The sequence below is a fragment of the Lissotriton helveticus genome, chromosome 12 (genome assembly GCF_964261635.1).
Source record: "Lissotriton helveticus chromosome 12, aLisHel1.1, whole genome shotgun sequence".
NCBI classification, from domain to species: Eukaryota; Metazoa; Chordata; class Amphibia; order Caudata; family Salamandridae; genus Lissotriton; species Lissotriton helveticus.
The window spans coordinates 772380772-772408207 of NC_136073.1; the positions used below are offsets into that span (position 1 = coordinate 772380772).

The 27436-nt window shown below is 46.4% G+C and overlaps 2 protein-coding genes across 2 annotated transcripts in view; one reads left to right on the forward strand and one right to left on the reverse strand.

Annotated features, from left to right (window-relative positions):
- The window catches only part of CA14 (carbonic anhydrase 14), a 199684-nt gene extending 185738 nt beyond the window's left edge, over positions 1-13946 (reverse strand). Inside the window, exon 1 of the mRNA XM_078670381.1 lies at positions 13781-13946. Within this exon, the coding sequence (XP_078526507.1) occupies positions 13781-13925 (145 nt within the window). The 5' untranslated portion in view covers positions 13926-13946. The remainder of the gene's footprint in view (positions 1-13780) is intronic.
- The window catches only part of CIART (circadian associated repressor of transcription), a 469491-nt gene that overhangs the window by 245598 nt on the left and 196457 nt on the right, over positions 1-27436 (forward strand). The gene's annotated exons all lie outside the window — the stretch shown is intronic.

Below are 27436 nucleotides of genomic sequence, written 5' to 3' on the forward strand. Positions count from 1 at the left end.
GATAATGTGGATGTAAATAAATAAATAGAAATCATTTGCTTTTTAGGTAGACACATATACCTACATACACATTTCTTTGACCTCTGTCTACAAGAAAACAGGCACAGAAAGTGTAGAGAAAATAATTTTCTTTTACCAGTGTGACGTCATGAGCAATCACCATCAATAGACGTTCTAGAACGTTGCGCTGTTTGATGATGTCAGCTGGGGGTTCAGCTCTATTGTGACATCATTCTCCGAATGGCCCGTCTTTTCGAGGAGGAAATCGTCTGTCTCTGAAAGGTCGGTCGGGGTCGTGGATTGTCAGTTTAATTTTTAGGTGCAAAAGACACCGCTCTGATAGATGGCATCAGTCTGTTCTGCAATCAAACATTATGTCAATATTGGCCAATCCACTTGCATTTGACAAAAGTGGAATTTATAGGGAATACGTTGTGCCAGATTTTCAGGATATTAAGATGAGAACTGCGAAAGTAAAAATGTGTTTTGTATAGCACTTAATACCAGCCCTGGAATTTCCAAGCACTATAATTAATACATGCTACCCAATTTCATGTCGCCAACCTTGGCAGGATGAAATTCGGAGTCGACCATATCGTTATTTTAAATTGTGACAGGTCTATCACTCCATATCTCAGTGGCATGTTTACCTCACTTAGTCATCCAGTGAATTACATAAAATGGGCTCTAAATTTTACACAATTGTGGAAGTGACTGAGTTTATGAGTACAAATTAACTTTTGCAATTCTTAACAGGTAAATTAGCACTTGTAAATTCATGTACTCATATATATCAGTTGTGACTGTGTAGTTCATTGTTTGTGGACGATAGTGAAGTTGAAATATCTAGAAAAGAGAATTTTGTACATATATAAATATAATAGTGGTGGACTGTATGGAGTATGATCGGACGCCTGAAACTGCAGCTGGTGTGTGAGTGCCGGCTCTTGTGACACTGTGTCTGTCTCCTATCTGCTCCTCCTCACACGGTGCTGTGGCTCTCGTGACTCTGTGTCTGGGTCCTGCCTGCTCCTCACACAGTGCTGTGGCTCTCCTGACACTGTGTCTGTTTCCTGCCGGCTCCTCACACGGTGCTGTGGCTATCGTGACACGGTGTCTGTCTCCTGCCTGCTCCTCACACGGTGCTGTAGCTCTCGTGACACTGTCTGTCTCCTACTGGCTCCTCACACGGTGCTGTGACTCTGTGTCTGCCTCCTACTGGCTCCTCACACGGTGCTGTAGCTCTCGTGACACTGTGTCTGTCTCCTGCCTGCTCCTCACACGGTGCTGTGGCGCAGCAGTAGTGCAAAATTCGCACATCCACTAGGAGACTACAGGCAGTTGACATCTTAGGCAGCAGCTGTGCAAGCTTCTTACACTCACAAGAACGACATTACAGTGTGCAGTAGTGCAGCCCCATTGCATTAGTTCAGTGTTGCTGTTTTCTCCTCCTTTCAATATGTTACAGTTTAACAGATATTTTCGCAATAAAAAAATTATTTTTCTTTTATCCACATAAAAAGGATAAAATGCTGAGACAGTCCCCTCTTTTATTCAAATTGGGTGAAGTGAAGATATCAGGCTGCACTTACAACTTGCCACACGCGAGTGCAGCAGGCGCACGCTGCCACTGAGCTATACGAGGAGCGCGGGACATTAAAGGAGGCACTTCAGTGTGTTCTGGCAAAACAGCCAATATTCATGCAGTCTGCACACCCGGCGAAGTGAAGCTATCAGGCTGCACTGACAATTTGCCAGGCAGCTGCTTCTTGCAGACGCAAGAAGGATGAAGACACAGAGCAGCCCTGCAGATTACATTAGCACAGATTAGGCTTCAGTGCCAGGCAGCTGTTCTTTGCATAGTCAAGAAGGATGATGAGACAGAGGAGCCCTGCAGAATACATCAGGCAGCAGCAGTGCAAACTTCTCACATCCACTAGGAGACCACAGGCAGTTCAGTTGCCATCTTCTCCAACTCACAAGAACAATATCACAAGTAGCAGTTGTGCAAGCTTCTCACACTCACAAGAAGGACATCACAAGCAGCAGCGGTGCAAAATTCCCTCACACACTCACAGCAGGTACTGTGCCAAGGCAGTAGCAGCAACAGAGCAAGAGTCCCTTATAAAGAACAGGCACAGCACAGAGATGCACAATGCAATCTTCTCATACTCACAGGCAGCAGCTGTGCAAGCTTCTCACACTCACAAGAACGACATCACAGGCAGCAGCAGTGCAAGCTTGTTACACTCACAAGGAGACCACAGGCAGCAGCAGTGCAAGCTTCTTACACTCACAAGGAGACCACAGGCAGTAGAGGTGCAAGCTTCTCCCACTCACAACAACGACATCACAGGCAGCAGCAGTGCAAGCTTCTTACACTCACAAGAAGGACATCACAAGCAGCAGCAGTTCAAGCTTCTTACAGTCACAAGGAGACCACAGGCAGCAGAGGTGCAAGCTTCTCACACTCACAAGAAGGACAACACAGGCAGTAACGGTGCAATATTCCCACACTCACAATGAAATCACTGGCAGTACACACCACATGAACACACTCCATAACACATAGCAACAATACATTGGCATTTACAATGCCATTAGCTCAAACTCAAATAAATCCGAGCCCGATTGCATTTCTAATGCTTGTTTCCTATATGTGAGCGCTTTGAAGCGGCATGTGACATATACAAACCATAAACAGCATGATATAGTCATTTTCTGATTAACTGACACCCTTTTTAAAAAAAAAATATCAATTCATTTGATTGATTCTGCAATCAGAATAATAAATTACATGGCATACAATTTTCATACACGTTCCCATGTATCATGTAACAGCCATCATATATCTGCAACTTAGAGTGAATAAAGCAGCAGAATATAACTGACAGTCTTAAAAACGTTGAAATGTAACGTGCACCATTATCTAGAAGAACTTACAAATCACATACAGAAAAAAATCAAATTCCACCTGCAAAAGTGGCTACATCACAAAATATGCAGATTTGTGTTCCATTTGTGAGACCTACAGGGTCTGCATAGGGCAGTGTCATAAAATGCATTGCAGACCAGGGCTTAGAGTAGTGCTTAATTTGTAAAAAAAGGGCCAGGGCCCTTCTCGCAATAGTGTGAAAATATACTTCTTACCCTGCACCCCTCCTGGCAAGGGCTATCTATGTAGGGAAGGGCATTTTTTTCTTTCTTTTGCACACAGCACTTTTTTGCTTATCTGTGTGTTTGTACGCATATAGTATTTTTGGGTATATGTCTCCTTGTATCGGTGATAATTCTGGAATCAGATCTGGAAAGCATCTTTATGAATTTAGTTTTTTTAGCCGCACCTAGCACTTTCTTGATATATGCTTGCCTTATATTGCTGTTAGTCTTGGTATATACCTTTGCTTGCTGTGAGCACTGGACATTGTCACGTCCTTTTTTTGTAGCATATTTGTTGTTTATATATGCAATGCTAATTTGTGCCATGAGAATTATCACCTTATTGTTTTTTTAATCTTTTTATGGATTTTATTTCTTTTTAAATCGTGTATGAATGTTGTCTTTTATGGTGTATCTTTGGTATAACGAATAAAGATTATTTGACTTTGACTTTACAACAGAGGCATTTAAATACTCCATGTATATTAACCCCTTCCCTGCGCCGTGAATTCTGCCGTGGCGTGGGGGGGCTAGGGGATGAGCGCGGCGCTTCGGTGCTCATGACGGCTCCATGCCGTCATGAGTCACGGGCGGCGTGTGCTCATGACAGCGTGGTTCCGTCATGACCACACCCGCTCATTAATTCGCACGCACAGGTGGGGAATTAGTGTCGCGTGGGAGGAGCGGTGGGGGCATGACGGCTCCACGCCGCCATGAGCATACGCCGCCCGTGGCTCATAACGGCGTGGAGCCGTCATGAGCATGCAAGGGGTTAATACAGTTCAGACAGTAATCATGTTCCAGTGGACATGGACAAGGCTGAGTGCCTGTAAATTTGACACTGTAAGATAATGGTTAACATAAGAACATGCGTAGTGAAGAAGGTAGTATGTGTTTGAGATCGACTTCAGGGAGGAGAGAAGGTGGCAAGTAGGGCCGGACTGACAATAGGGGGCACCGGGCGTTACACCGGTGGGCCGGAGTGTTGGGGGCCGGTTTTGTCACTGAGGGCCAGTTTTCCAGTAGTGCTGCAATAGCTGCCCCGCTGTAAAAAAAAAAGCGGGAATGGTGCTTCTCACTAGCACCCCCTCCCCCCAGCTCCCAGGGCTGGTCGAGCAACAATCTGCCAGGACTGGTTGCTGTTTCCAGTCCGGTCGTGGTAGCAACATCAGGAGCAGTCTTCTTTAAAAAAGGCCAGGATGGACACAATAAAGTAACAATACACCGAGAGCACAGAGCTTGAAAATAATTAAGCTTGGATGTGGGCAGAGTTAATAGGCCTGGTGGTTCTTCCTCCCATCAGTAGCGAGTCAAAAATAGCTCTTTCCCAGACCAATCAAAACACTTAAACATTAAAATCGAGAATCTCCCTTTCTTTACAACGGCAGCTAGAAGCCAGAGATGGCAGGTAGTAAACAAACATTCATTAATAGTACACTTCCTCTTCAGTATCGTTACCTCCACCGCCTAATCTGAGAAACAGAAAGGAGACAAGTTGCAGTGTGTTTCTCGCTGAGTTGGTCATTCATATGAGCTGTAAATGTCAGATAACTGTTGCCAATATTGATCCAAGATTAAAATGCTTCCAGTGGTTCCTTGGAGCCATGCCAGGTGAAAAAACATATAACAGGGGAGCGGGCCTTTAATGCCCGGTAGCGCCTGCTACAGCGGGTTCTAAGGCTATTAGAACATTCCGCCTCTAGAGGACAGAATGTTCTTTTTAGTCAAAACAAAGGCCTCTCAGATCCCGAGGGGGTTTAAATCCCCTTGGGCTCCAAGAGGCCTTTGTTCACAGCACTGCTCCGGGCTTCTATCGGCCATTAGAAGCCCAAAGCACTCTATTGTTTTCAATGGAGCTCCTACATTCCAATGTTCTAATGGTGGTCAGTAATGTATAGATTGCCCTCATCATCAATTGTTACATAAAGGCTGCTAAATGACAAGTTGTTTGTAAGAAGACCTGCTCCTTGTTGATGTAATAAGTCTCCTGGGAGGAGGATGGCAGTCGTCCATCTGCGGTTATGAAGGATCAGGACATGGTACTCAAACTACTCAAAGAACAGTATGAATGGATATTAATGATTACAATAAATACATAATAGCCTGTAAATCTTGCAAATATTGTGTTCTGTAACTCCCTCTGATGTCATCGAGTGGCCCATTCTCTATTCACCGCCAGTGGTGTTGGTGATTTGATGTCCCAGGCACGTGGTGAGGCGTTATAATGAGCCGAGGTTGAAGTTGATGGTTGGCCAAGAGAATTGGAATGAGTCTTGTACATGGGAATGCAAATCCTTGGCAACCTTGGTACAGTGTCTTAGAGTGAGTAGAAGAATTGAGTAGGATAGCCAGTAAAGATAACATGCCACTGACATGGGCTGGTCCAAGATTTGGTTAAGGTGATGAGTTCAAGGTGAGTGGGAGATGGAGAAACCTGTTGTGATAATGGATGCACTGCATACAAAGAAACTCAATACATCCCTCGGATATCTGATTGAGAGACTAGAGAATCTAAAGCTCATGCTCACACGCTCCTTAAAATCTTTAAAGAGCCTCAGATTGCAGGATCTTTAATTTTTAAAATCCTCATCTGGGGGAAGCAGTAGGTTTACACTAGGAACATCTGCGTTGAGCTAATGTATGAGACATCTGAGAAGTGAATGAAAACATCTCAAATTTTAAAAAATGTGCATAGAACCAACTTTTTAAAATGGTTCCCTGCACTCTCCCCAACAGTGCTGTGGCAGACAACACCATTTGCAAGTAATGCTGGTGGTTTCTGCGAAGTAAAATGTTTTTTAAAAAACATAGTAAAGTGCACTGTGGCTGCCTTAACTGCCATCTCTGCACTAAATCCCTTACAAAGTGGCACATATCTAAAATCCTTACATTTGCATTTTGCTGTCACAGGAATTAAGCTACATTGAAGTTCCATGAACATGTAGCATAACATAGCTAAAGGGGAGGCTTAGGTCTTAAGTCACTTGGAATATTTATTATGTTTCTAAGTGGGTGAAAGTGGCAAACGAATGGATAGGGAATGTAAAATGAATAAATAAATAAAACCACTTACCTTGCGCTCGTCGGCCCACTGTCCCACTGTGCGTACCTTCATGGGCCGCTACTGAATACTTTCATACTTTCTCCTTTTATAATATTCTTCTTTTATGATCTCTTCTGACTCCATTCTTCTATTTCTAGAAAACTATTCTCACTCCCTTCTCCTGTTCATCCTGACACACTATCCATTTCAGTCTCTCCACAAAATACCCCTTTCTCTGCCTGCCATTCCATCATCAGAGGCATTAGAGCGCCCTTGCACAACCTCCTCCCCTCTAGATTATGGTCATCTGAAGGTGAAAGATAGACTCCATTTTGATAGAAATAGGCTGAACTGGCTTACAGTATAATTGCTTTCAATGGACTTTCATGTTGGGCGTACACATTGGAATGTTGAGAGCTCCGTCGAAGACAACGGAGTAGCTGCTGGCTTATAATGGCTTCTATAAGCCTGTAGCTCCAACATTCCACTGTTTGTCTTCATGTTTCTCTTCTTCTAATTGAGAGCAATCTACCCATAGTGGGTTGAATGCTCCTATAGCCCTTAAGCCTTAGGCTATACTGGTTACTAAAGGTCCTCAGAGGTGTGGAGCAGCGGCCAGGGCAGGTGACTCTGGAGCACAGGGCTCACGGTTCGACCGCCAGCTGCAGCTCAGCACCATGTGACTTTGGGCAGTAGCTTGCTTAATCTTCCCGAAAGCCCCCAGCCCCTAGAGACCCTTAGGGGTGATTACTTTGCACTTTTCAAATAGTAGGTTACCCTCGTTATAGGCTCTCACCTGCATATCGGTTCTATAATTCGGGTTCAGGGCCTTTAACAACCGGTATAGTCCTCAGCAGCAGGATATAAGGCTATATTATTCATCCAGATTGTATCCAAGGAACATGTTCATGTTCAATAGATGATTGTATTAATGGACATATGAACATTCAAATGATATGAATTCCAGGTGGAACAATCCCAATATGATATGATTATTATATTGCACTTCTTTTTCTTTGTCTCTCATTAACTCTTCTTTTGTATTGTTAGGTCTTTTAAGAAGTTATGTTTTTTATTTCCCTTTGCTTTTTACAAAGGAACAAAACTGTTTTTAATAAATGTATATATATATTTTATATATACCTTGGTAGGTATTTGTATTATAATTGCCTACGAGGGTCCGTCTTGTTGATTGTATATGCAAGGATGGTGTACATTTGCCCTTTTTAGGCTAGATATTCATCTGGTTGGAATGAACGTTGAGAACCTTTTGGTTATCCCAAAAGTACTCTGAATTGTTTATATATTATTCATCCAGCCAGGACTGAGTTATAAGGAGACTTACACCCATATGACAGGTTAAGAGGAGTACTCCAACCACCCAGTCCTTTGTGTGCTTATGCAAACCATCTTTTAGCTAAAGCAAATACTGCTCACACTCCAAACCAAAAGGGTTGGCTTTGTCACTGCTTGTTTCCCTATATATATATATATATATTAACTGTACTTTAGTCTTAACTATACACCTTGATGTATACCACAAGGCCTTATGTTCCCCAACAAATCAAGCTGTGTTCTGAGTCCAGATTATGTGAGCACTTTCCAAATCTATTCAGTGAAAACAAAACACACCAAAACAAACCCTGTAAACCTATGGCTAGTACATTTTTAAAGTTGTTTAATGTAAGTCATTTTCAAAATGGGCTGCTAAGCAGATTCCTTATATCTTGACCGAAGTTCCAACAAGGCACTACAGCGTCAAAGGATATGCTCTGCTACAATGAATAAATAAGTGTCATTACTGTGTTCGCACAGTTATGCTTTTAACCCCTCCCATGCTCATGACGAGCTCAGCTCTTCATGAGCCACGGTGGCCGTGTGCTCATGACGAGCTGAGCTCGCCATGACCGTTGCGCAGCGCCCACGCGGGGATAATTCCCCTGCTGTGCTGGGCGTTCCATTGGAACGGGCGTGGTCATGACGAGCTCAGCTCGTCATGAGCACACGGCCACCGTGGCTCATGACAAGCTGAGCTCGTCACGAGCACCGGGGCGCTGCGCGTGCCCCCCCCCTCCCCCCAACACAGCGGGGGAATTAGCCCCGCAGGGAAGGGGTAAATAATACTCTGCACTGCCACTGTCAGAAGGCATGTGTCAAACCCTGTCCAGAGGCCAGCAGTGTAGACAGGAGCTTATGGGCCCCAACCATGTGGTTGAGGTTGTTTTGACAGTGGTGCCTTGGGGCCCGCCCTACTATGGCTCTGAAACCGAGGCCTGCCACTCTTGACTTTGAGGTAAGCAAGGATGAGCTATAGGAGACTTCTCATGGAGGTAGCGTAGGGTGCATGTGCTCAGAACTCAACAATCAACCAACAGACCCAATAATTGAATGTCTAGTCCAGTTCTTGGGTATAGGAAAACAACATACTGTTAATCACACAACAATTATAAATACTATAGTGTTCAACTTAGGACACAAGCCAGTAACACTGGTGGCACTTCTCTGATGTGACGCTACCTGTTCTGGGCCGGCTCATGCTAAACCCTCAATTGGTGTCCCCAAGATGGCTATCCCATCCAGTAGTAATGATAAAATCAGATGTAAGGCACAGGTGTAGTCTCAAATGTCATGCATTAGTCAAATGTGCACTCAGTTCACATTCTTTCTAGTCTCTTACTCGTGGTGGTATAGTGGGTAATCTATTCATTATTGGTGCTCCACAAGAGGATATCTGGTAAACTTGTATTCCGTCCCATGGCCTGGCCCATGGCCTGGCCCATGGCCTGCGAGGACAGCCTCAAAGACGCCGCGCAGGCCAGTTAGAGCCCCCTCTCTGTGCTCTCCGCTGCCCGGATCTAACTCTGTAGTTGAGATGCCTTGGCACATTGAGAGTAGATGTGGCACGACTGCTGCGGTTCCATTCAACCATGAAGCAGGCCTGGGCCCTCAACCGGGGTGTACATTAATTAAGGCAAATGCAGGCCCATTCAGACTGACATTGTCTTCACTGCTGATATCATTACAGCAGATGCAGCACCGACCGGGCCGATTTAGGCAGTTGTAGGCCTGATAGGTTTGATGTCATCAACATGGCACGTGGAGTTCCGACCTGGCCGAACCAGGAAGTTGTAGCCCTGATTGTGCCGATGTACTCAACACAGCAGGTGCAGCCCCAACTGGACTGGAACAGGCAGTTGTAGCTCGATAGGGTCAATGTCAACACTTCAGATTCAGCCCAACAAAGTTGGAACAGGCAGTTGTATCCCACTCAGATCTGGGAGACAGGTTGTCAGACAACACCAGCCCTGGTTACAAGCAATCCTTCGAGTACTCTGTGGAGCACTCCCTTCCTTGCTCTTGAGGGACATGGAACTGGAACAATGTGACGTTGTTTGGTTCCCACTTTTGTATACATTTTCCAGACAGGGGATGTGGATCCACGGCCTCAAATTTTAGAACCGGTTTGAGGTGGCTCTCTTTTCAGCTGTCCGTCTCAGACTGCTCTCCAGACACTTCTTTTATGTAGAGTGGTGCTTCTCACAGCAGGTAGCCCTGAGGCTGTGGCCAGATTGGAGCACCCACAACACAGACAATCAATCAATCAGGAGTTTGTTAAAGCGTGACTACTCACCCGTAAGGGTCTCAAGGCGCTAGGGGTGGGGGGGGAGTTGGGGGGTGCAGGTTCCATTCCATCAAGGAGGGGGTCTGTCGAAGAGCCAGGTTTTGAGGTTTCTTGCGAAGATGGGGAGCGATGTTGTCTGTCTGAGGTGGAGCGGAAGGGCGTTCCATGCTTTGGCCGCGAGGAAGGAGAAGGAGCGGCCTCCCGATCTGGTCTTTCTGGTGCGGGGGACCACAGCGTAGGAAAGCTGGGCTGATCGTAGGGTCCTTTGGGGTGCGTGGAATTTGAGTCGGCTGTTCAGGTATGCTGGTCCGGTGCCGTGGAGGGCCTTGTGTGCGTGGGTGAGCATCTTAAAGGTGATTCTCGCCTCGACGGGGAGCCAGTGGAGTGTGCGCAGGTGCTGGGAGATGTGGCAGTGTTTTGGCAGGTTGAGGACCAGTCTTGCGGCGGCGTTCTGGATGTTCTGTAGCTTGCGGATGAGGTTTTTGTTTATTCCGACGTAGAGTGCGTTGCCGTAGTCGAGTCTGCTGGTGACCAGGGCGTGAGTGACTGTCTTTCGGTGTTCGAGGGGGATCCATTTGAAGGTCTTACGAAGGAGGCGGAGGGTGTGGAAGCAGGAAGATGAGACAGAGACACAATGAAGTATGAGGTTTCTGACCTGACTGTCATCGGCCATTCAATCAATCATAGCATTTGTAAAGCGCACTACTTACCCATGAGGGTTTCAAGGTGCTGGATTGAAGCAGTAATCAGGGATAGATAAGGGCACGCCTGATAAAGAAACATCCTCACCTATCTCTGCAGAAACTGCAGTGCCATCACTCACCCCTGCAGTGCTCAGGAAGAACTTATAAGCACATCCTTGCTAAGAAAAAACCTCATGGACTTTCTGAAGATGGTCCTGTTTACATCCCTCTCATTGTAGTGTCTGATCCCCAGTCTCCAGCTAAAGGAATGCAAACAATATTGTTCCACTGTCTATGGAAGCTGTTCTCATCCTATGTATTGTGCTATGCCAAGTAGTAGCATCCAAAATGGATTCCACTGGTCTCACTTTTCAGGCTCACTCACACACATAGCTCATTACTGCACATGTACTACACACACATGCACTGGACATACATACAGGATGCCAGTGCAGGGTTTTGGGCAGTGGAATTAATCTAGATAGCTTTGTCTGCCATACTCTCAGTGACACAGGTGAAAAAGGTCTGGTCGCACTATCAGTCTCTAAAAACAACATATGCTGCCGTCTCCTCTTTATGTGCTATTGCCAGGTTAGGACAGTGGTCCTCTGTCTACTAAGATCAACAAAATACAGTTGTTACAGATTATTTAGAAATCAGAGCTAGCCTGTAATTAGTTACTATATCAAAGCTACATCTGATGTCACAGGCAACCTGATATTTTGAAATGGAAAGGATATATTAGTACTCTACTGTGTAACATGCTATATGTGCTCAGTTTGCTAATGTCAGTGGATCATCATTGACAGACATCGATTAAACCTGTTCATTAAAAGCGTAAAACAGAGACAAGAGGGATGCTGCAATGTCGCAAGAAAACTTTATTGATTGAAGCACAACAGTAACTGTGTTAATTACAGTTATTGCAGTCTCTGATTACAGATTACTTCGGAATGAGATTCTTCAAGACCCAGGGCCAGATGTCTGAAATTCTTATTTTGCATTTCTGTAGGAATCGCCATTTAGGAAATGCAAAATGGTGTGTACAAAAGCTGCAATTTCCTAATAGCGATTTCTACAGAATAGGAATCGCTATTAGGAAATCGCAAACAGGAAATGCTATTGCATTCCTACCTATGGGCCAAATAAGAAATGGTTTGCATTTCCTAAATTGCGATTTTCTAATAAGAAATTGCAATTTAGGACATCCAAACCCAAGGATGCCTCTGGCCTTAAGGTCCCCTTGGAGGCACCCCAAAATTTGTAGTACACATGTAATTGCACAGATGCCCTAGGTGCATATGTGCGCTTCATGTCACATGAAAAAATGCATTTTTAAATGCATTTTCTAATTTTGCACATAGTTACAATCGATTTAGGTCGATGGTAATAGCATTTTCTAAATGCCCAATTCGCATTTAGGAAATGCTTTGTATATGTGCTTTGGGAATCGCAAATAGGTAATCCCTATTTACGTTTCACATATCGCGGTCGCAATTCTCGATTTCTACCGGGTAGAAATCTCAGATCACTACCAGTTTTTGCCCTTTGTACATATGAAAAGGCTGTTTTGCATTTCTTAACGGGCCGAAATTGCGAATCAGCCATTAAGAAATGCAAAAAGCTTTCATGCATCTGGCACATATTGTCTACATGAAATTGAAAAAAATCCAAATGTCTTGATTGTAGTTACGGTACTTAAACGATTAAACTAAATGGAAACAGCTTTCTGGGGCTCTGGTTTTATTGCAATATGTTAACTTTAGGACTGGGGTCCCCCTGTATAGTCAAATGCAACCAGTCTTTCTGTGTACCACAAAAATGTCCTGGGCAAATGTACACATAATAGATTGAAGGTCAGATTATTTCTGTATGCCCTGGTCATTCTGAACATTCAACTTGATTTTAATATTCAGCAGGTCAAAGAGCCCACCTGTAGCTGATTTCACATCACATCTGCCTTGGTCCTCTTTGTCTACTGATTTAAAATTCTTGTTTTGAAAAGTAAAATCATCTCTGATCGAATAAGTTGTAGTTAACAAGTTTTTAATTATCGTATGGTGATATGACTGTTTTAATCTCATCTTTACCACTTGCGTAAATTGCGTTATCCTGAGCGGATCATTTTCTTTCAATGCCTCTCAGTTCTCTTACTTATGAATATGGGGCACACACAAAGAGACTTGTCAGCATCGGATGGCGGTACATGAAAAAGCGCTGAGAGCCTTCGTTTTCTTTTTGACTTTGGATCCTCAGCTTCAAATAAATGCAAATGTTCAGTTTCCATCCCTAGGCACTCTAATTTCACTGAGCAGAGTGTGTTTTTACATCTCAGATATAAGCAGGTTGGTGTCCAGCCATTGCCAAGGTATAGAAGTTCAGATAATCTTTGGACTCAAGAAGCAGAAAAGCCCAGGTGGACTAAGTACAAAGGAAGTGTTCTGAAGGCACTTTGGACCTCTGCCGGGCCTGCCTTTATGTTATAAAGTACCACCATGAATGTTAAATGAAATATGTAGCCGTCAAGCAGCACTGGGAAAAGCAAGGTTCCCAAGAAGGGGATCTGAATGTCTTTAAATGTTAAAGTGCCATTCGCGTTGTCCTCAGAGATGCTTTTAGCGCTGTGTGCTGTACCTGGCAGCAGGTATTGTAATGCTTGGTAACATCCCCTCTCAAGTTTTGTTGCTTTACTCATTTATTTAAATTAATTTTCCCATAAGTGGTCAAAATAGTCTGTTTTATATTACAGTTTATCGAGTGTCAATCCTGAGTAAATCCAACTACCAGAAATATTGCTTCATAGCATTAAAATGAGGTTAACAGTAATTTAGGTGAAAATTACTTTCATATTTCACTATACTAATTCACCACTAATCCTTTATGGGTTTCCGGAGTAGCGTCCTACTCGCCAAAAAAGCGCTTCAACACCCCATCAAGGGTGGCAAGCGCTATATAAATGCAAACCTTTTTCCCTCTTCTATCCCTCCACTATCCTTCTCAATCCAAATAACTGACTAATATAGCCACCACTCAAATTACTTTCATATTTTCACTATACTAATTCACCACTAATCTTTTTATGGGTTCCAGAGTAGGGTGCTACTTGCCAAAAATGCGCTTTGACGCCTTGTCAGGGGTAGTAAGCGCTATATAAATGCAATTTCAACACAATACCTTAATATAATTCAGTTGTGGTCAAGAAATTAAGATTAATCCAGCATCACACCACATTACAGATAGCGAGCAACACAAATTGCTGAATGGGGCACTCACCTCCACTGCCAGCGGGCACCAACGAGATGCCCTGGCAGAACACCAGGACTGCCAGCACCCAGCCAGAAGGTGCCAGGCTCGCAGGAGACATCTCTACAGCTCTCTCTGTGGCCCTGCCGGTGCCCCTCTGTGCCCACCGGTGCATCCGCTGCCAGGGTCGCTCTGGTCCCCCTTGGCATCCGGCGAGCAAGCTCTGAAGTTTTCTTCTCTCCTCTCAGCTCTCCCCACCCACCTCTATTCAGATTTTTTTTTCTTTCACTCCAAAGCTCGGACGGCGTCACAATTGGCATTCAGGCGGCGGGGGCACGCAGCATTAACCCCTTGAGGCCCGGGGAAAGAGACCCGTAGCTTGGATGAAGACCACGGGCCCAGTCGTCAATCATTGCCGGCGCGTGCACCTGCTAAGCTTCAGGACGGTGCAGTGCTAAGGTTCCCGGGGACCGGTGATGAAAAGGGGGTGGTCCAGGGAAGCAGTTGCCTCAACTCCTGAACTTTGACCTCCGGCGACCCTCAATAATCGTGCCGTGTGTGCAATGGTGTGTGCCCCACTGGGCAACAAAGCTGCTTAATGGGAGCTCTGGGGGCTAAGGCAAACTTTGCCCCGCCAAAAACGCTTAGCATGGCGGTTTTCAGGAAAATCACATGCTGTTGGCATTGTTACCCTTCTGAACTCTGGTGTCTGCGCTGCAGGCCCATTGCAAGGCGAGAGAGAGAGAGTGTGTGTGTGTGCGTGAAACGCAGGCCTTCATTACTCGCCCGCGCCCGCCTCTCTGCCTCCTGAACCTGCTGAGTTACATTTGAGTAGTTTTGTTACAGTTTTAACTTTCTAACCAGGATTTCTTGGCAGTGACGAGTGCCGTGAGTTAGTAAGAAGCATCATACGGCATCAGCGTCCTTTTTATTGTTCCTTATTCAGTGTTTCTGATGGTTCACATAAACGGGAAGACAAAATTCAGGCACAGTGCACGAGACAGGAGAGGCACTTTGGGACATAGAGAGAGGCACTTCAAGACAGGACAAGAAGCGACCGACACGTGGCGTGGCCACTAGACACATAGAAAGATGGAGAAACAAGGAGGCATTAGAAAGCACTGTGAGACGCAGGAAGACAGGACAGGGAGACAGACCGACACAGGGACAAGAGATCAGAGAACCGTGGATGCAGAGAGAGCACATGGAGGCGCAGGAAGGAAGGCAGGCGCCGAGACATGACGAGTTAGAAGAGATTGCCGCTGCCCGCGGCCCCAGAAGGGGGACATCAGCAGGGCAGCCCCCTTAGTGCCCATTAGTATGAACACCCCCCTCCACCAGTCCTCGTAGAGGGGGAGGCTCAACCAGTTCTCCAGCCCCTCCTCTGGCCGGGTGCACCAGTATTGTGCATCCGGGGGAGGGCGCATTGGGGATGGTCCGGGTATTTAGGCCCCTGCTGCCCAGTATACAACCTCTTTGCGGTCGGTCTGCCTTTCCAGCTGCTGCTGTCCGGCCTCGGTGCCGGTCATCCTGCGCCTGCCTGCCTCGCTGCACCCACCCTATCCTCGTACCCAGCAGCTGGGCAGACGGCATGCTGATTTGGACGTTCTAATGTTTCTTTTTTGTGTTGCGGGCGGAGTTACAGGGCGATCTGGAGGCAGACGGGTACAGTCAGGGTACCTCTGCGACAGACCGGTACAGTAAGGGTACCTCTGCCTGGCACAGTAAGGGTGCCTGAGCCAAAGACCTGGAGCCACAGGGAGGTTCCAGGAAAACCGCGACGGCGCCCCGTTAGTCCTTCGGGCGTTTGGGGGGCCTAACCAACCAGGGGTGTGCCATACCACGCTCCGCCCTGAAAGGGGCGGGAGTATAAGACATGATCACGTGATCCGTAAGGGGATCAGCAAAGGCTGCACTGTCCGGGCGTCGACCCACCGTGCCAGCTGGCTCATAAGGCGGGCGGGCAGCGAGGAGGTTGCCTGCCCTGGATTGCCCGTAAGATAACCCACTAAAACGTCATACTTTTGGTTGTATGAAAATAAACCTGCAGCAGTTCTTTACCCATAACAATGTGTCTAGTGTAATCATTATGGGTAAATGTAAAAAATGCAAGGGGAGCGGATGACTGTGTGGGCACTAACATGTAGTCAGAGACACTGGAAGACACTTTTAAGCACAGGAGACAGGACAAGGTGAGGCTGACAAGGCCATGGTCGACCTGGGACAGAAAATAGGCCAAGGCACCAGAATAAAAATGGCCCATTAATAAATTAAATAGCTAAAAAAAAGTTATACGTTTGTTAATTGGCGTAGTTCGGAACTTGTAAAGGCAGCTCTATAGGTGTTTTGTACCGTAGTGAAGACTGCACGGATTTGAGCTTGCTACAGGCAATGTGTGTGGTAATATCAAGGAAATTATCAGGAAATTATGCTATCAATAGACCCAGAAACAGACAAAAACAAGCATTTGCAATGTAATAGGTCTCACATTTACGCAAGTTTAAGCTATTGGCATTGTAAATGACAATGCCTTTTATTTATATTTTGTTTTTTAAAACATAAATAAAAGGCATTGTCATTTACAATGCCAATAGCTTAAACTCTCGCAATTGCGAGAACTATTGCATTCCAAATGCTTGAAGACATCGCTGAGTTGCCCCTTTCTGCCTCCCATGGCCCCTGAAGAGCTCCCTGTTTGATAGGAGTTAAATAAACAAGCCAATGGTCACACCTGCGCAGGAGAGACCCCCCCCTGCAGTAAGAGAAACTCATTAATGAAAATAGTGCTTACAGACTTAAAAAGACATACCATGTAACAACCAAAGTAAAAGGGTTAGTACTCATGGGTGGGTACAAATGAAGACAAGGCGGTACTAAGGAGGGGCTAACAAGCCTAATAATGAATCAGAAGCCAGCATTTACAAAGGACAATGGCACAAGCGAATGACAAATATGGGCGGAGAGTGGGCGGGGCTTCAAGTACATACTCCAATACAGCTTGGCTCACAGAGCGGAGCGTGCGCTCCCCAGGCTCGACCTAAAAATGTCCACGCACTGACCTGTCAGACCAGACTGGCGGGCACTGCCTTATTGCCTTAAATACCAGTCTGACTCTTGACATGGACATGCAGAGACAAGAGAAAAATGTATACACAGAGACATACATGGAGACACAGGGAAACAGCCACAGGGGAATGGCGAGACAGGAGGGCCACATTAAGACAAAAAAAGACATTTGTAGACACTAATTTTGGCTCTCAAAAATCACCTAGGAAGTTTTCTTAGATGGAATAGATTCTGTAGAGCTGATAATACTTCATGTTGTCAATAAGAATAAAACACACATGTTACCAATGTATGTGAGTTTTTGTGATCACGAAAAACAAATGTGACCGTCCTCAACCTGCTTTTAAAAATGATTTTGCAAAAAACTGATTGTGCATTAGTGCTCATTAGCTCCAAAAGTACTCAGTACTCACTCATTAGGGTCATTTTAGTTCACTTGGGCGCATTTTACATGTATTTCACTAGGTATTTCATTTTGTTGTAGTAAAACACCTAAACAATTTCAAGGCTACTTTTGAGTTCCTGCAACATTCAGAAGTTACTGGCAGTATTCTTTGTCACTACATGCAATTACCACTGATGCCCCAGGCCCATAATTTGAATTGTTCTCTGATGAAGGGCCAAAACAGTCACAAATTATCTTTTCAGAAGGCTGCTGCAAGGTGCAGGCCTGTCACATTAGGCATTTTGCAAAACTGCACACTGGTGCATTGAAGTTCTAGTTGCCAATTACCCCTTTCCCTACCGTCACTCACTGGCACCCTACAGCAATATTTACTATTTCTTTTTAGTCCTTACATTCAATCCATTTTTCTTGCAGTGGTATCACCCTTATTCAAATGTTCCTAAATCTCCTTCTTTTAGGTCTGGTATAGCAGTTCAACACACAAGATGATGGACGGTATGTTGCACAATGGCAAAACATTCACCCCCAGTCACAGATCTGGGTTTAATCCATCGTTATTTTGCTCGCCAAGCCACCCCAATTCAGACATGGCCATATGCAAATCCGTCTTGACCCTGTGCCTCATGGGAACAGTCCAGCCCGAATTGCCAAGCCATGTCTTCCCTGGACCAGAATCAAGCATCCTAGGACCGGTTTCTGGCTATCAGCCGTCTTCAGCCAGGATAGATTTTCTCCAGTGGCTTAGTGAGCACGGGACCCACGTCTGGTCATACCCTTCCCACATAGGGTGAACAGCAAAACACACAGGATGATGGACGGAATGTTGCACAATGGCAAAACATTCACCCCAGTCACAGATCTGGGTTTAATCCATCGTTATTTTGCTCACCAAGCCACCCCAGTTCAGACATGGCCATATGCAAATCAGTCTTGACCCTGTGCCTCATGGGAACAGTCCAGCCCGAACTACCAAGCCATGTCTTCCCTGGACCAGAATCAAGCATCCTAGGACCGGTTTCTGGATATCAGCCGTCTTCAGCCAGGATAGCTTGACTCCAGTGGCTTAGTGAGCACGGGACCCACGTCTGGGCATACCCTTCCCACATAGGGTGAACAGCAAAACACACAAGATGATGGACGGAATGTTGCACAATGGCAAAACATTCACCCCCAGTAACAGATCTGGGTTTAATCCATTGTTATTTTGCTCACCAAGCCACCCCAGTTCAGACATGGCCATATGCAAATCAGCCTTGACCCTGTGCCTCATGGGAACAGTCCAGCCCGAACTGCCAAGCCATGTCTTCCCTGGACCAGAATCAAGCATCCTAGGACCGGTTTCTGGCTATCAGCCGTCTTCAGCCAGGATAGCTTGACTCCAGTGTCTTAGTGAGCACGGGACCCACGTCTGGGCATACCCTTCCCACATAGGGTGAACAGCAAAACACACAAGATGATGGACGGAATGTTGCACAATGGCAAAACATTCACCCCCAGTCACAGATCTGGGTTTAATCCATCGTTAGTTTGCTCACCAAGCCACCCCAGTTCAGAAATGGCCATATGCAAATCCGTCTTGACCCTGTGCCTCATGGTAACAGTCCAACCCGAACTGCCAAGCCATGTCTTCCCTGGACCAGAATCAAGCATCCTAGGACCGGTTTCTGGCTATCAGCCTTGTTCAGCCAGGATAGCTTGACTCCAGTGTCTTAGTGAGCACGGGACCCACGTCTGGGCATACCCTTCCCACATAGGGTGAACAGCAAAACACACAAGATTATGGACGGAATGTTGCACAATGGCAAAACATTCACCCCCAGTCACAGATCTGGGTTTAATCCATCGTTATTTTGCTCACCAAGCCACCTCAGTTCAGACATGGCCATATGCAAATCAGTCTTGACCCTGTGCCTCATGGTAACAGTCCAACCCGAACTGCCAAGCCATGTCTTCCCTGGACCAGAATCAAACATCCTAGGACCGGTTTCTGGCTATCAGCCGTCTTCAGCCAGGATAGCTTGACTCCAGTGGCTTAGTGAGCACGGGACCCACGTCTGGGCATACCCTTCCCACATAGGGTGAACAGCAAAACACACAAGATGATGGACAGAATGTTGCACAATGGCAAAACATTCACCCGCAGTCACAGATCTGGGTTTAATCCATCGTTATTTTGCTCACCAAGCCACCCAGTTCAGACATGGCCATATGCAAATCAGTCTTGACCCTGTGCCTCATGGGAACAGTCCAGCCCGAACTGCCAAGCCATGTCTTCCCTGGACCAGAATCAAACATCCTAGGACCGGTTTCTGGCTATCAGCCGCCTTCAGCCAGTATAGCTTGACTCCAGTGGCTTAGTGAGCACGGGACCCACGTCTGGGCATACCCTTCCCTAAAGGGTGAACAGCAAAACACACAAGATGATGGACAGAATGTTGCACAATGGCAAAACATTCACCCCCAGTCACAGATCTGGGTTTAATCCATCGTTATTTTGCTCACCAAGCCACCCCAGTTCAGACATGGCCATATGCAAATCAGTCTTGACCCTGTGCCTCATGGGAACAGTCCAGCCCGAACTGCCAAGCCATGTCTTCCCTGGACCAGAATCAAGCATCCTAGGACCGGTTTCTGGCTATCAGCCGTCTTCAGCCAGGATAGCTTGACTCCAGTAGCTTAGTGAGCACGGGACCCACATCTGGGCATACCCTTCCCACATAGGGTGAACAGCAAAACATACAAGATGGTGGACGGAATGTTGCACAATGGCAAAACATTCACCCCCAGTCACAGATCTGGGTTTAATCCATCGTTATTTTGCTCACCAAGCCACCCCAGTTCAGACATGGCCATATGCAAATCAGTCTTGACCCTGTGCCTCATGGGAACAGTCCAGCCCGAACTGCCAAGCCATGTCTTCCCTGGACCAGAATCAAGCATCCTAGGACCGGTTTCTGGCTATCAGCCGTCTTCTGCCAGGATAGCTTGACTCCAGTGGCTTAGTGAGCACGGGACCCACGTCTGGGCATACCCTTCCCACATAGGGTGAACAGCAAAACATACAAGATGGTGGACGGAATGTTGCACAATGGCAAAACATTCACCCCCAGTCACAGATCTGGGTTTAATCCATCGTTATTTTGCTCACCAAGCCACCTCAGTTCAGACATGGCCATATGCAAATCAGTCTTGACCCTGTGCCTCATGAGAACAGCCCAGCCCGAACTGCCAAGCCATGTCTTCCCTGGACCAGAATCAAACATCCTAAGACCGGTTTCTGGCTATCAGCCGTCTTCAGCTAGGGTAGCTTGACTCCAGTGGCTTAGTGAGCACGGGACCCACGTCTGGGCATACCCTTCCCACATAGGGTGAACAGCAAAACACACAAGATGATGGACGGAATGTTGCACAATGGCAAAACATTCACCCCCAGTCACAGATCTGGGTTTAATCCATCGTTATTTTGCTCACCAAGCCACCCCAGTTCAGAAATGGCCATATGCAAATCAGTCTTGACCCTGTGCCTCATGGTAACAGTCCAACCCGAACTGCCAAGCCATGTCTTCCCTGGACCAGAATCAAGCATCCCAGGACCGGTTTCTGGCTATCAGCCTTGTTCAGCCAGGATAGCTTGACTCCAGTGGCTTAGTGAGCACGGGACCCACGTCTGGGCATACCCTTCCCACATAGGGTGAACAGCAAAACACACAAGATGATGGACGGAATGTTGCACAATGGCAAAACATTCACCCCCAGTCACAGATCTCGGTTTAATCCATCGTTATTTTGCTCACCAAGCCACCTCAGTTCAGACATGGCCATATGCAAATCAGTCTTGACCCTGTGCCTCATGAGAACAGTCCAGCCCGAACTGCCAAGCCATGTCTTCCCTGGACCAGAATCAAACATCCTAGGACCGGTTTCTGGCTATCAGCCGTCTTCAGCCAGGATAGCTTGACTCCAGTGGCTTAGTGAGCACGGGACCCACGTCTGGGCATACCCTTCCCACATAGGGTGAACAGCAAAACACACAAGATGATGGACAGAATGTTGCACAATGGCAAAACATTCACCCCCAGTCACAGATCTGGGTTTAATCCATCGTTAGTTTGCTCACCAAGCCACCCAGTTCAGACATGGCCATATGCAAATCAGTCTTGACCCTGTGCCTCATGGGAACAGTCCAGCCCGAACTGCCAAGCCATGTCTTCCCTGGACCAGAATCAAACATCCTAGGACCGGTTTCTGGCTATCAGCCGCCTTCAGCCAGGATAGCTTGACTCCAGTGGCTTAGTGAGCACGGGACCCACGTCTGGGCATACCCTTCCCACATAGGGTGAACAGCAAAACACACAAGATGATGGACAGAATGTTGCACAATGGCAAAAAATTCACCCCCAGTCACAGATCTGGGTTTAATCCATCGTTATTTTGCTCACCAAGCCACCCCAGTTCAGACATGGCCATATGCAAATCAGTCTTGACCCAGTGCCTCATGGGAACAGTCCAGCCCGAACTGCCAAGCCATGTCTTCCCTGGACCAGAATCAAGCATCCTAGGACCGGTTTCTGGCTATCAGCCGTCTTCAGCCAGGATAGCTTGACTCCAGTGGCTTAGTGAGCACGGGACCCACATCTGGGCATACCCTTCCCACATAGGGTGAACAGCAAAACATACAAGATGGTGGACGGAATGTTGCACAATGGCAAAACATTCACCCCCAGTCACAGATCTGGGTTTAATCCATCGTTATTTTGCTCACCAAGCCACCCCAGTTCAGACATGGCCATATGCAAATCAGTCTTGACCCTGTGCCTCATGGGAACAGTCCAGCCCGAACTGCCAAGCCATGTCTTCCCTGGACCAGAATCAAGCATCCTAGGACCGGTTTCTGGCTATCAGCCGTCTTCTGCCAGGATAGCTTGACTCCAGTGGCTTAGTGAGCACGGGACCCACGTCTGGGCATACCCTTCCCACATAGGGTGAACAGCAAAACACACAAGATGATGGACGGAATGTTGCACAATGGCAAAACTTTCACCCCCAACGAGCGGAATCTGTGGATTCAATACCTCTTGAAATCTCACGTCATTGAAGGACAGTGATATCGTTTTCATTAAATTGAAGGTTGGAGCACACCATTAATTGGTGGCCAACCTCCTTGATTGGGGTGCTGTTTTACCGTTAAATAGGTTCCCTCGCATTCCCCGTCCTGAGGAAGACCCGTAGCTGAGGTGTTGATCCTCCCACCAATGCACAAGGGTCGAAACATCGATAATCTCCCCTAATTGTGAAGCCTGAACCCCTTCTTCCCCTTCCCCTTCCTTAGATAACGCATTTTTTGATCATTTTTGACTAACCACGTGGGTCAGGCTCCTACGAAGGGATTTGTACTTTTGTTTTTTCTTGAATTATTGACTTCTCCTTCAGAATTTAGTTTTCTTTTTCCTATCACTTGAGCGACAAATTATTCTTACCTGGCGGAGCATCCTGAAGGGCAAGAGAGGCTTGGGGAATCCAATTGTACCACGCCACGCCGCACCTTTGCCCGCAGAGACCAGCGACCAGCGACCGCGATCACCAGGCACGCCACTGCCGCTCCGGGACTCCAAATCCCGGCAGCCTTTGCGGCGGAGACGCGTTCCCTGACGCCAGACCAAGGCGCCAGGAGGGGCGTTTAAAACCAGTAAGCCCTCAGCCTCGCGGGACGCGAGCGGGACGCCCGGGGCTAAGCCCGGGCAAAGGGCGGGCCCTCTGTGGCCCTCAGAGGCCCGAAAAGGCCAGGCTAGGCCACCCCCCTGACTACAGCTGCTCGTAGACGCTAAGGTACTGTACTAGCCGTTCTATATTCTAGCATATGTCAAACGTGCTGACCTGAACCTAACTGAATGATAAAGTGCTAGCGTTGCACATCTCACTGTCCTGCTATTATTAATTGTTTCTATCTAAGCTAAACCCTGGTAAACTGCTCAGACATCTGATAGCCTGCTAAAGCCTGTAGTAAACATGGGGAAGAAACTGGTACCTGCAGTCATCGAGCCACTTAATACTTTGGATTCTTACTTAGTACAAGTGGTCAGTAAGATAAATAATGAGAGAAGGCAATCTTTAGGCTTAAGCCAATCGCCAATTTTGCCTCCAGATAGCCCTACCACAAGTGCTCTAAGTATAGTGGCGCCTGACACATTGTTAGAAAACTCATCTATAAACATATCAGATCCTACTGATCAAGATAAAGGTAATGAGGAAGAAGATTCAGATCCTACTATAGACTTGTCAGTTAATGCTGCCTCTGATCCCAACCATCAGATAGTTATAGTGGATGAAGTCCTATCACCTCGGCAGCCCGCACCACGTGCAGTGAGAACCTGTAGAAAATTTCAGGCAAGACGGGGGGGAAACAGCAAGGTAGGAAAAAGGCGTCCACTCCACCACGAAGATGTGAAAGGGAAAATGAGGAGCTCGATGTTGACGCAGAGTCAAGACGCATTATTGACGATGATCTATTTAATAGGATACAAGATATGATAGACACTAAAATCAGGACAATTGTTAAGCCTTTGATCGGGAAACTGGACAAATTAACTTCCGAGGTTAAAAAATTGGGAGGGATACACAGCAAGTTGACTGAAGAGGTGGGGATTCTATCCTCCCTCGTCATCAAATTGGAGGCTACAAGTGGGGAGAATACCCCAATTGATAGTCTATCACAGACTGCTGCACAAGGGCAGCCACTTCCATCCCCTTTATTACCTGCTTCTAGGCAGGAAGCAGAAGGGGATCTCCCCACCATCCCAACTGCTGTCACACCAGGACCGCAACAAGAGGAAGACTCAGTCCAATTTATCCTCGAAGCTTCACCAGTTGTGCTCGTGCTGGCAAACGTTCCTGCCCTATCACAAGAGAAAATAGAGTCTAATCAGGGCTTGAAGGACAAAGCGCTACATTGGCTCACCAATAATATGCATATGGCATATCAAGGGTCTGACAAATTAGCAGGGGACATCGTCATGACTAGGAGGGTATCATGGATTGGGAATAAGCCCAAAAAATTTAAGGGGGATTGTGTAATCTTAAATTTTGCCAATGCCGAGGTCCTCCCAAACATTCTGTCCAATATCTTCCCACCCCAACGACGAAGCGGTTCTATAATTCCCCTTACACTTAAATTTTTCTATAGCGAGACCCAGCTTGCCACCTTCCCCAACTTCCCTAGATCCAAGAGATCGACTAACACCATTAGCTGGGGAGGGGGTACTAGTTCTCGACATACTAATGATCGTTTCCAGCCCATGACTAACTTCGAGATAAGAAGATTCAACTACCCGAATGAGTCAAACGTCAGGCCCGCCATGATACACAAATCCATCATAAATGGACGGGGTCCCGGATTTTCGGGCTATGAGCACAGTGGCTGGGGTAATAGGTTTATACCCCGGATGAGAAACGATCAGTCCTTGATACGCCCAAATACCCCACAACCTATGTGGAATACATCAGCCAATGGATGGGGTCAGGTAGCTACTCCCTTTGATTGGGGTTTGGGATTGGGTAACAGGTATGGCCCCCTATCCGACCTAAACAATTGTGATTGACTTAAGTTCGGAATTGATTCAGCAAGTGAAACACTAAACATGCCATTATTTAAGAGTGGCCAACATAGCAATGCTCAAGTCCCCAGTGAATCTACACACAAGGAAGCTTTAGAGAGTCAAGAGACGCTAATCTGTGACCATGGCCCGTCACCGAATCTGATGGAGGCTTGCGAATCGCAGAGCTTGCTCAGCGAGAATAGACAGAGTCCCTTTGAAGTGGGAATAAACGAGGGGATATTACCTCCACGTCCAGCTGAAGGGGACTTAGGGAGAGCCCAAGAACCTAGGATACCCACTGATTCCTGCAAGATCATAAGCTGGAACGTAGCAGGCCTAAACGCAAAACGTCAGGATAATGCTTGGTCGAGCTTTGTCTCAAACCACCACATTATTGCCCTGCAAGAAACTTGGGACACATCCGCCAATTTTTGGTTGGATGGTTTTACTAGCTTTACTAAACCTGCTGTCCCTAGTCGCATGGGAAGAGCCAAAGGTGGCCTGGTAATCCTGTTTTCCTTAGACTTAAAAGGAACCTACAGGCAGATTAGCACTGACTCACATAACATTTTAATAGTTGAAAGGGTGATTAATAACACTAGCAGGACCATATACGTAAACTTTTATAATTCAGGGAATAGAGAATATAGAGGTTGTAACGTAGCTAATTTGGATAGCATTTTAAACATAGCATGTCAGAATACCAATTTTGCTTTTGAGTTTATTTTATTAGGCGATTTTAACATTCATTTATGTAACTTAGCCTGCAAGGGAAGTAGTGACACTGATGATGGTGATGTGGGTCCACAGGGTCCGCACTTTGAACACACCACAGAAGGGCAGGAGTTAGAAGAATTACTCGCTAACTATGACCTGTACAAACCAGACTGGGGCTCGAGATTGCCAACTTTTATTGGTACCCAAAATGGATCAGTGATAGACTACATCTTTGTCTCACAAGGCATTCTAAACCGGACTATGGATTATCGCACAGTTTTAATCCACTATAGTGATCATAACCCGGTATTACTCGAAGTCGCTTGGGGAGCCCAGATGGGAGTACCACCAACAACAGTTATACCTGCTCACCCCCTGAGGACCACTGATCAAGATAGACGAGTGAAATGGGCCAAAGTGATCCCGGAAAACTTCTACGGAAAAAACTTCCCCAAAATTAAAGATTATGTAGAGATCTGTAAAAACACTTGCGCACAAAGTAAAGAAATAGTAGTGGCATATGAGGCAATCTGTGATCAGGTGTCAAAGGATCTTTTAGTCAAGCCTAAAAAGGGAACCCCTGGACATAAGCGTTGGTTTGACTCTGCTTGCTCAAAAGCCCACAGATCCTTGCTGGTAGCCCTAAAAACGCTCCCTAGGATAAAAGATGACATTTCCAGATTAAGGAAGAACTACAAGGCAGCCATAAAGAATCGTAAGGACACCATCAAACGCGAATCATGGGAAAATCTCCTTTCAGCAGCAGTACTGAAGGACAGCAGGAGATTTTGGGAGATTATCAAACAGCCTTTATTCTCAGAAGTTAAAAATGAACCCTTGGATTGCGTGATTACTGATGATAAATGGCTGTCACATTTTAAAAATGTTTACGGGGGTGAGGACGAAGGAATTAAAGATGTCCCACCGCTTTTTGTAGTTGCACACCCTATCATCTTTAATCCCCAGGAAGTGGAAAAAGCGCTATTGGCTACAACCAAGCATAAGGCACCTGGCCCTGATGGCGTCCCTGCTGACTTTTTTATGTACTCACCAAAACTGTGGGCGGAGGTCTTGACAAATGTGTTTAATGCAGCTAATGGTAATCCTGCCCCCGCCTCATGGGCCACATCCACCATTGTCCCTATTTTTAAAAACAAAGGCCAGCGGGATGATCCCGCTTGCTATAGGCCCATATCCCTTTTGGACTCAACCATAAAGATCTTGGGTAGAGTACTTCTATTTAGATTGAGGGAGAATGTAGAGAGTTGCGGGGGGCTGTCTGAATTACAATATGGTTTCAGAGAAAGAAAAGGGACCATTGAACAATGCATTAACCTGCATTTACTTATTTCCAAGTATACCTTGGCCAAGGAGGGGTCCGTGTTTCTTGCATTCATGGACCTCTCCTCGGCTTTTGATTTGGTCAATAGGTCAAAACTGTGGAGGATATTGCTGGAGATGGGTATCGATGAAGCCTTGGTTGCGTTTATGGCCACTTTGCACCAGGAACTTTTTGCAGCCGTCCGTGTAACAAACGATGGTAGATGTACCCCACTGTTTAAATCTCTAAAGGGGGTACGGCAAGGCTGTATACTAGCCCCCGTGCTTTTCACCATCTATATCAATGGCCTGGGTACACACCTGCGTGGCCAGGAAGCTGACGTTCCGTATGCAGGAGGTGTCCAAATTCCGGCACTTCTGTATGCGGACGACGCTGTGCTGATCGCTCGAACTGGTGTCGGCCTTCAGCATCTTTTGGACGCCTTTGGTTCTTTTATGGAAAACCTGGACCTTAAGGTAAACGCCTCTAAGTCACATACGATGGTAATGGGGCGTGAGTGTAACAAAAAAAGACAAAAATCATTTTTCTGCAGGGGGGTCCCTGTCTCTAAGGTTTCCTCATTT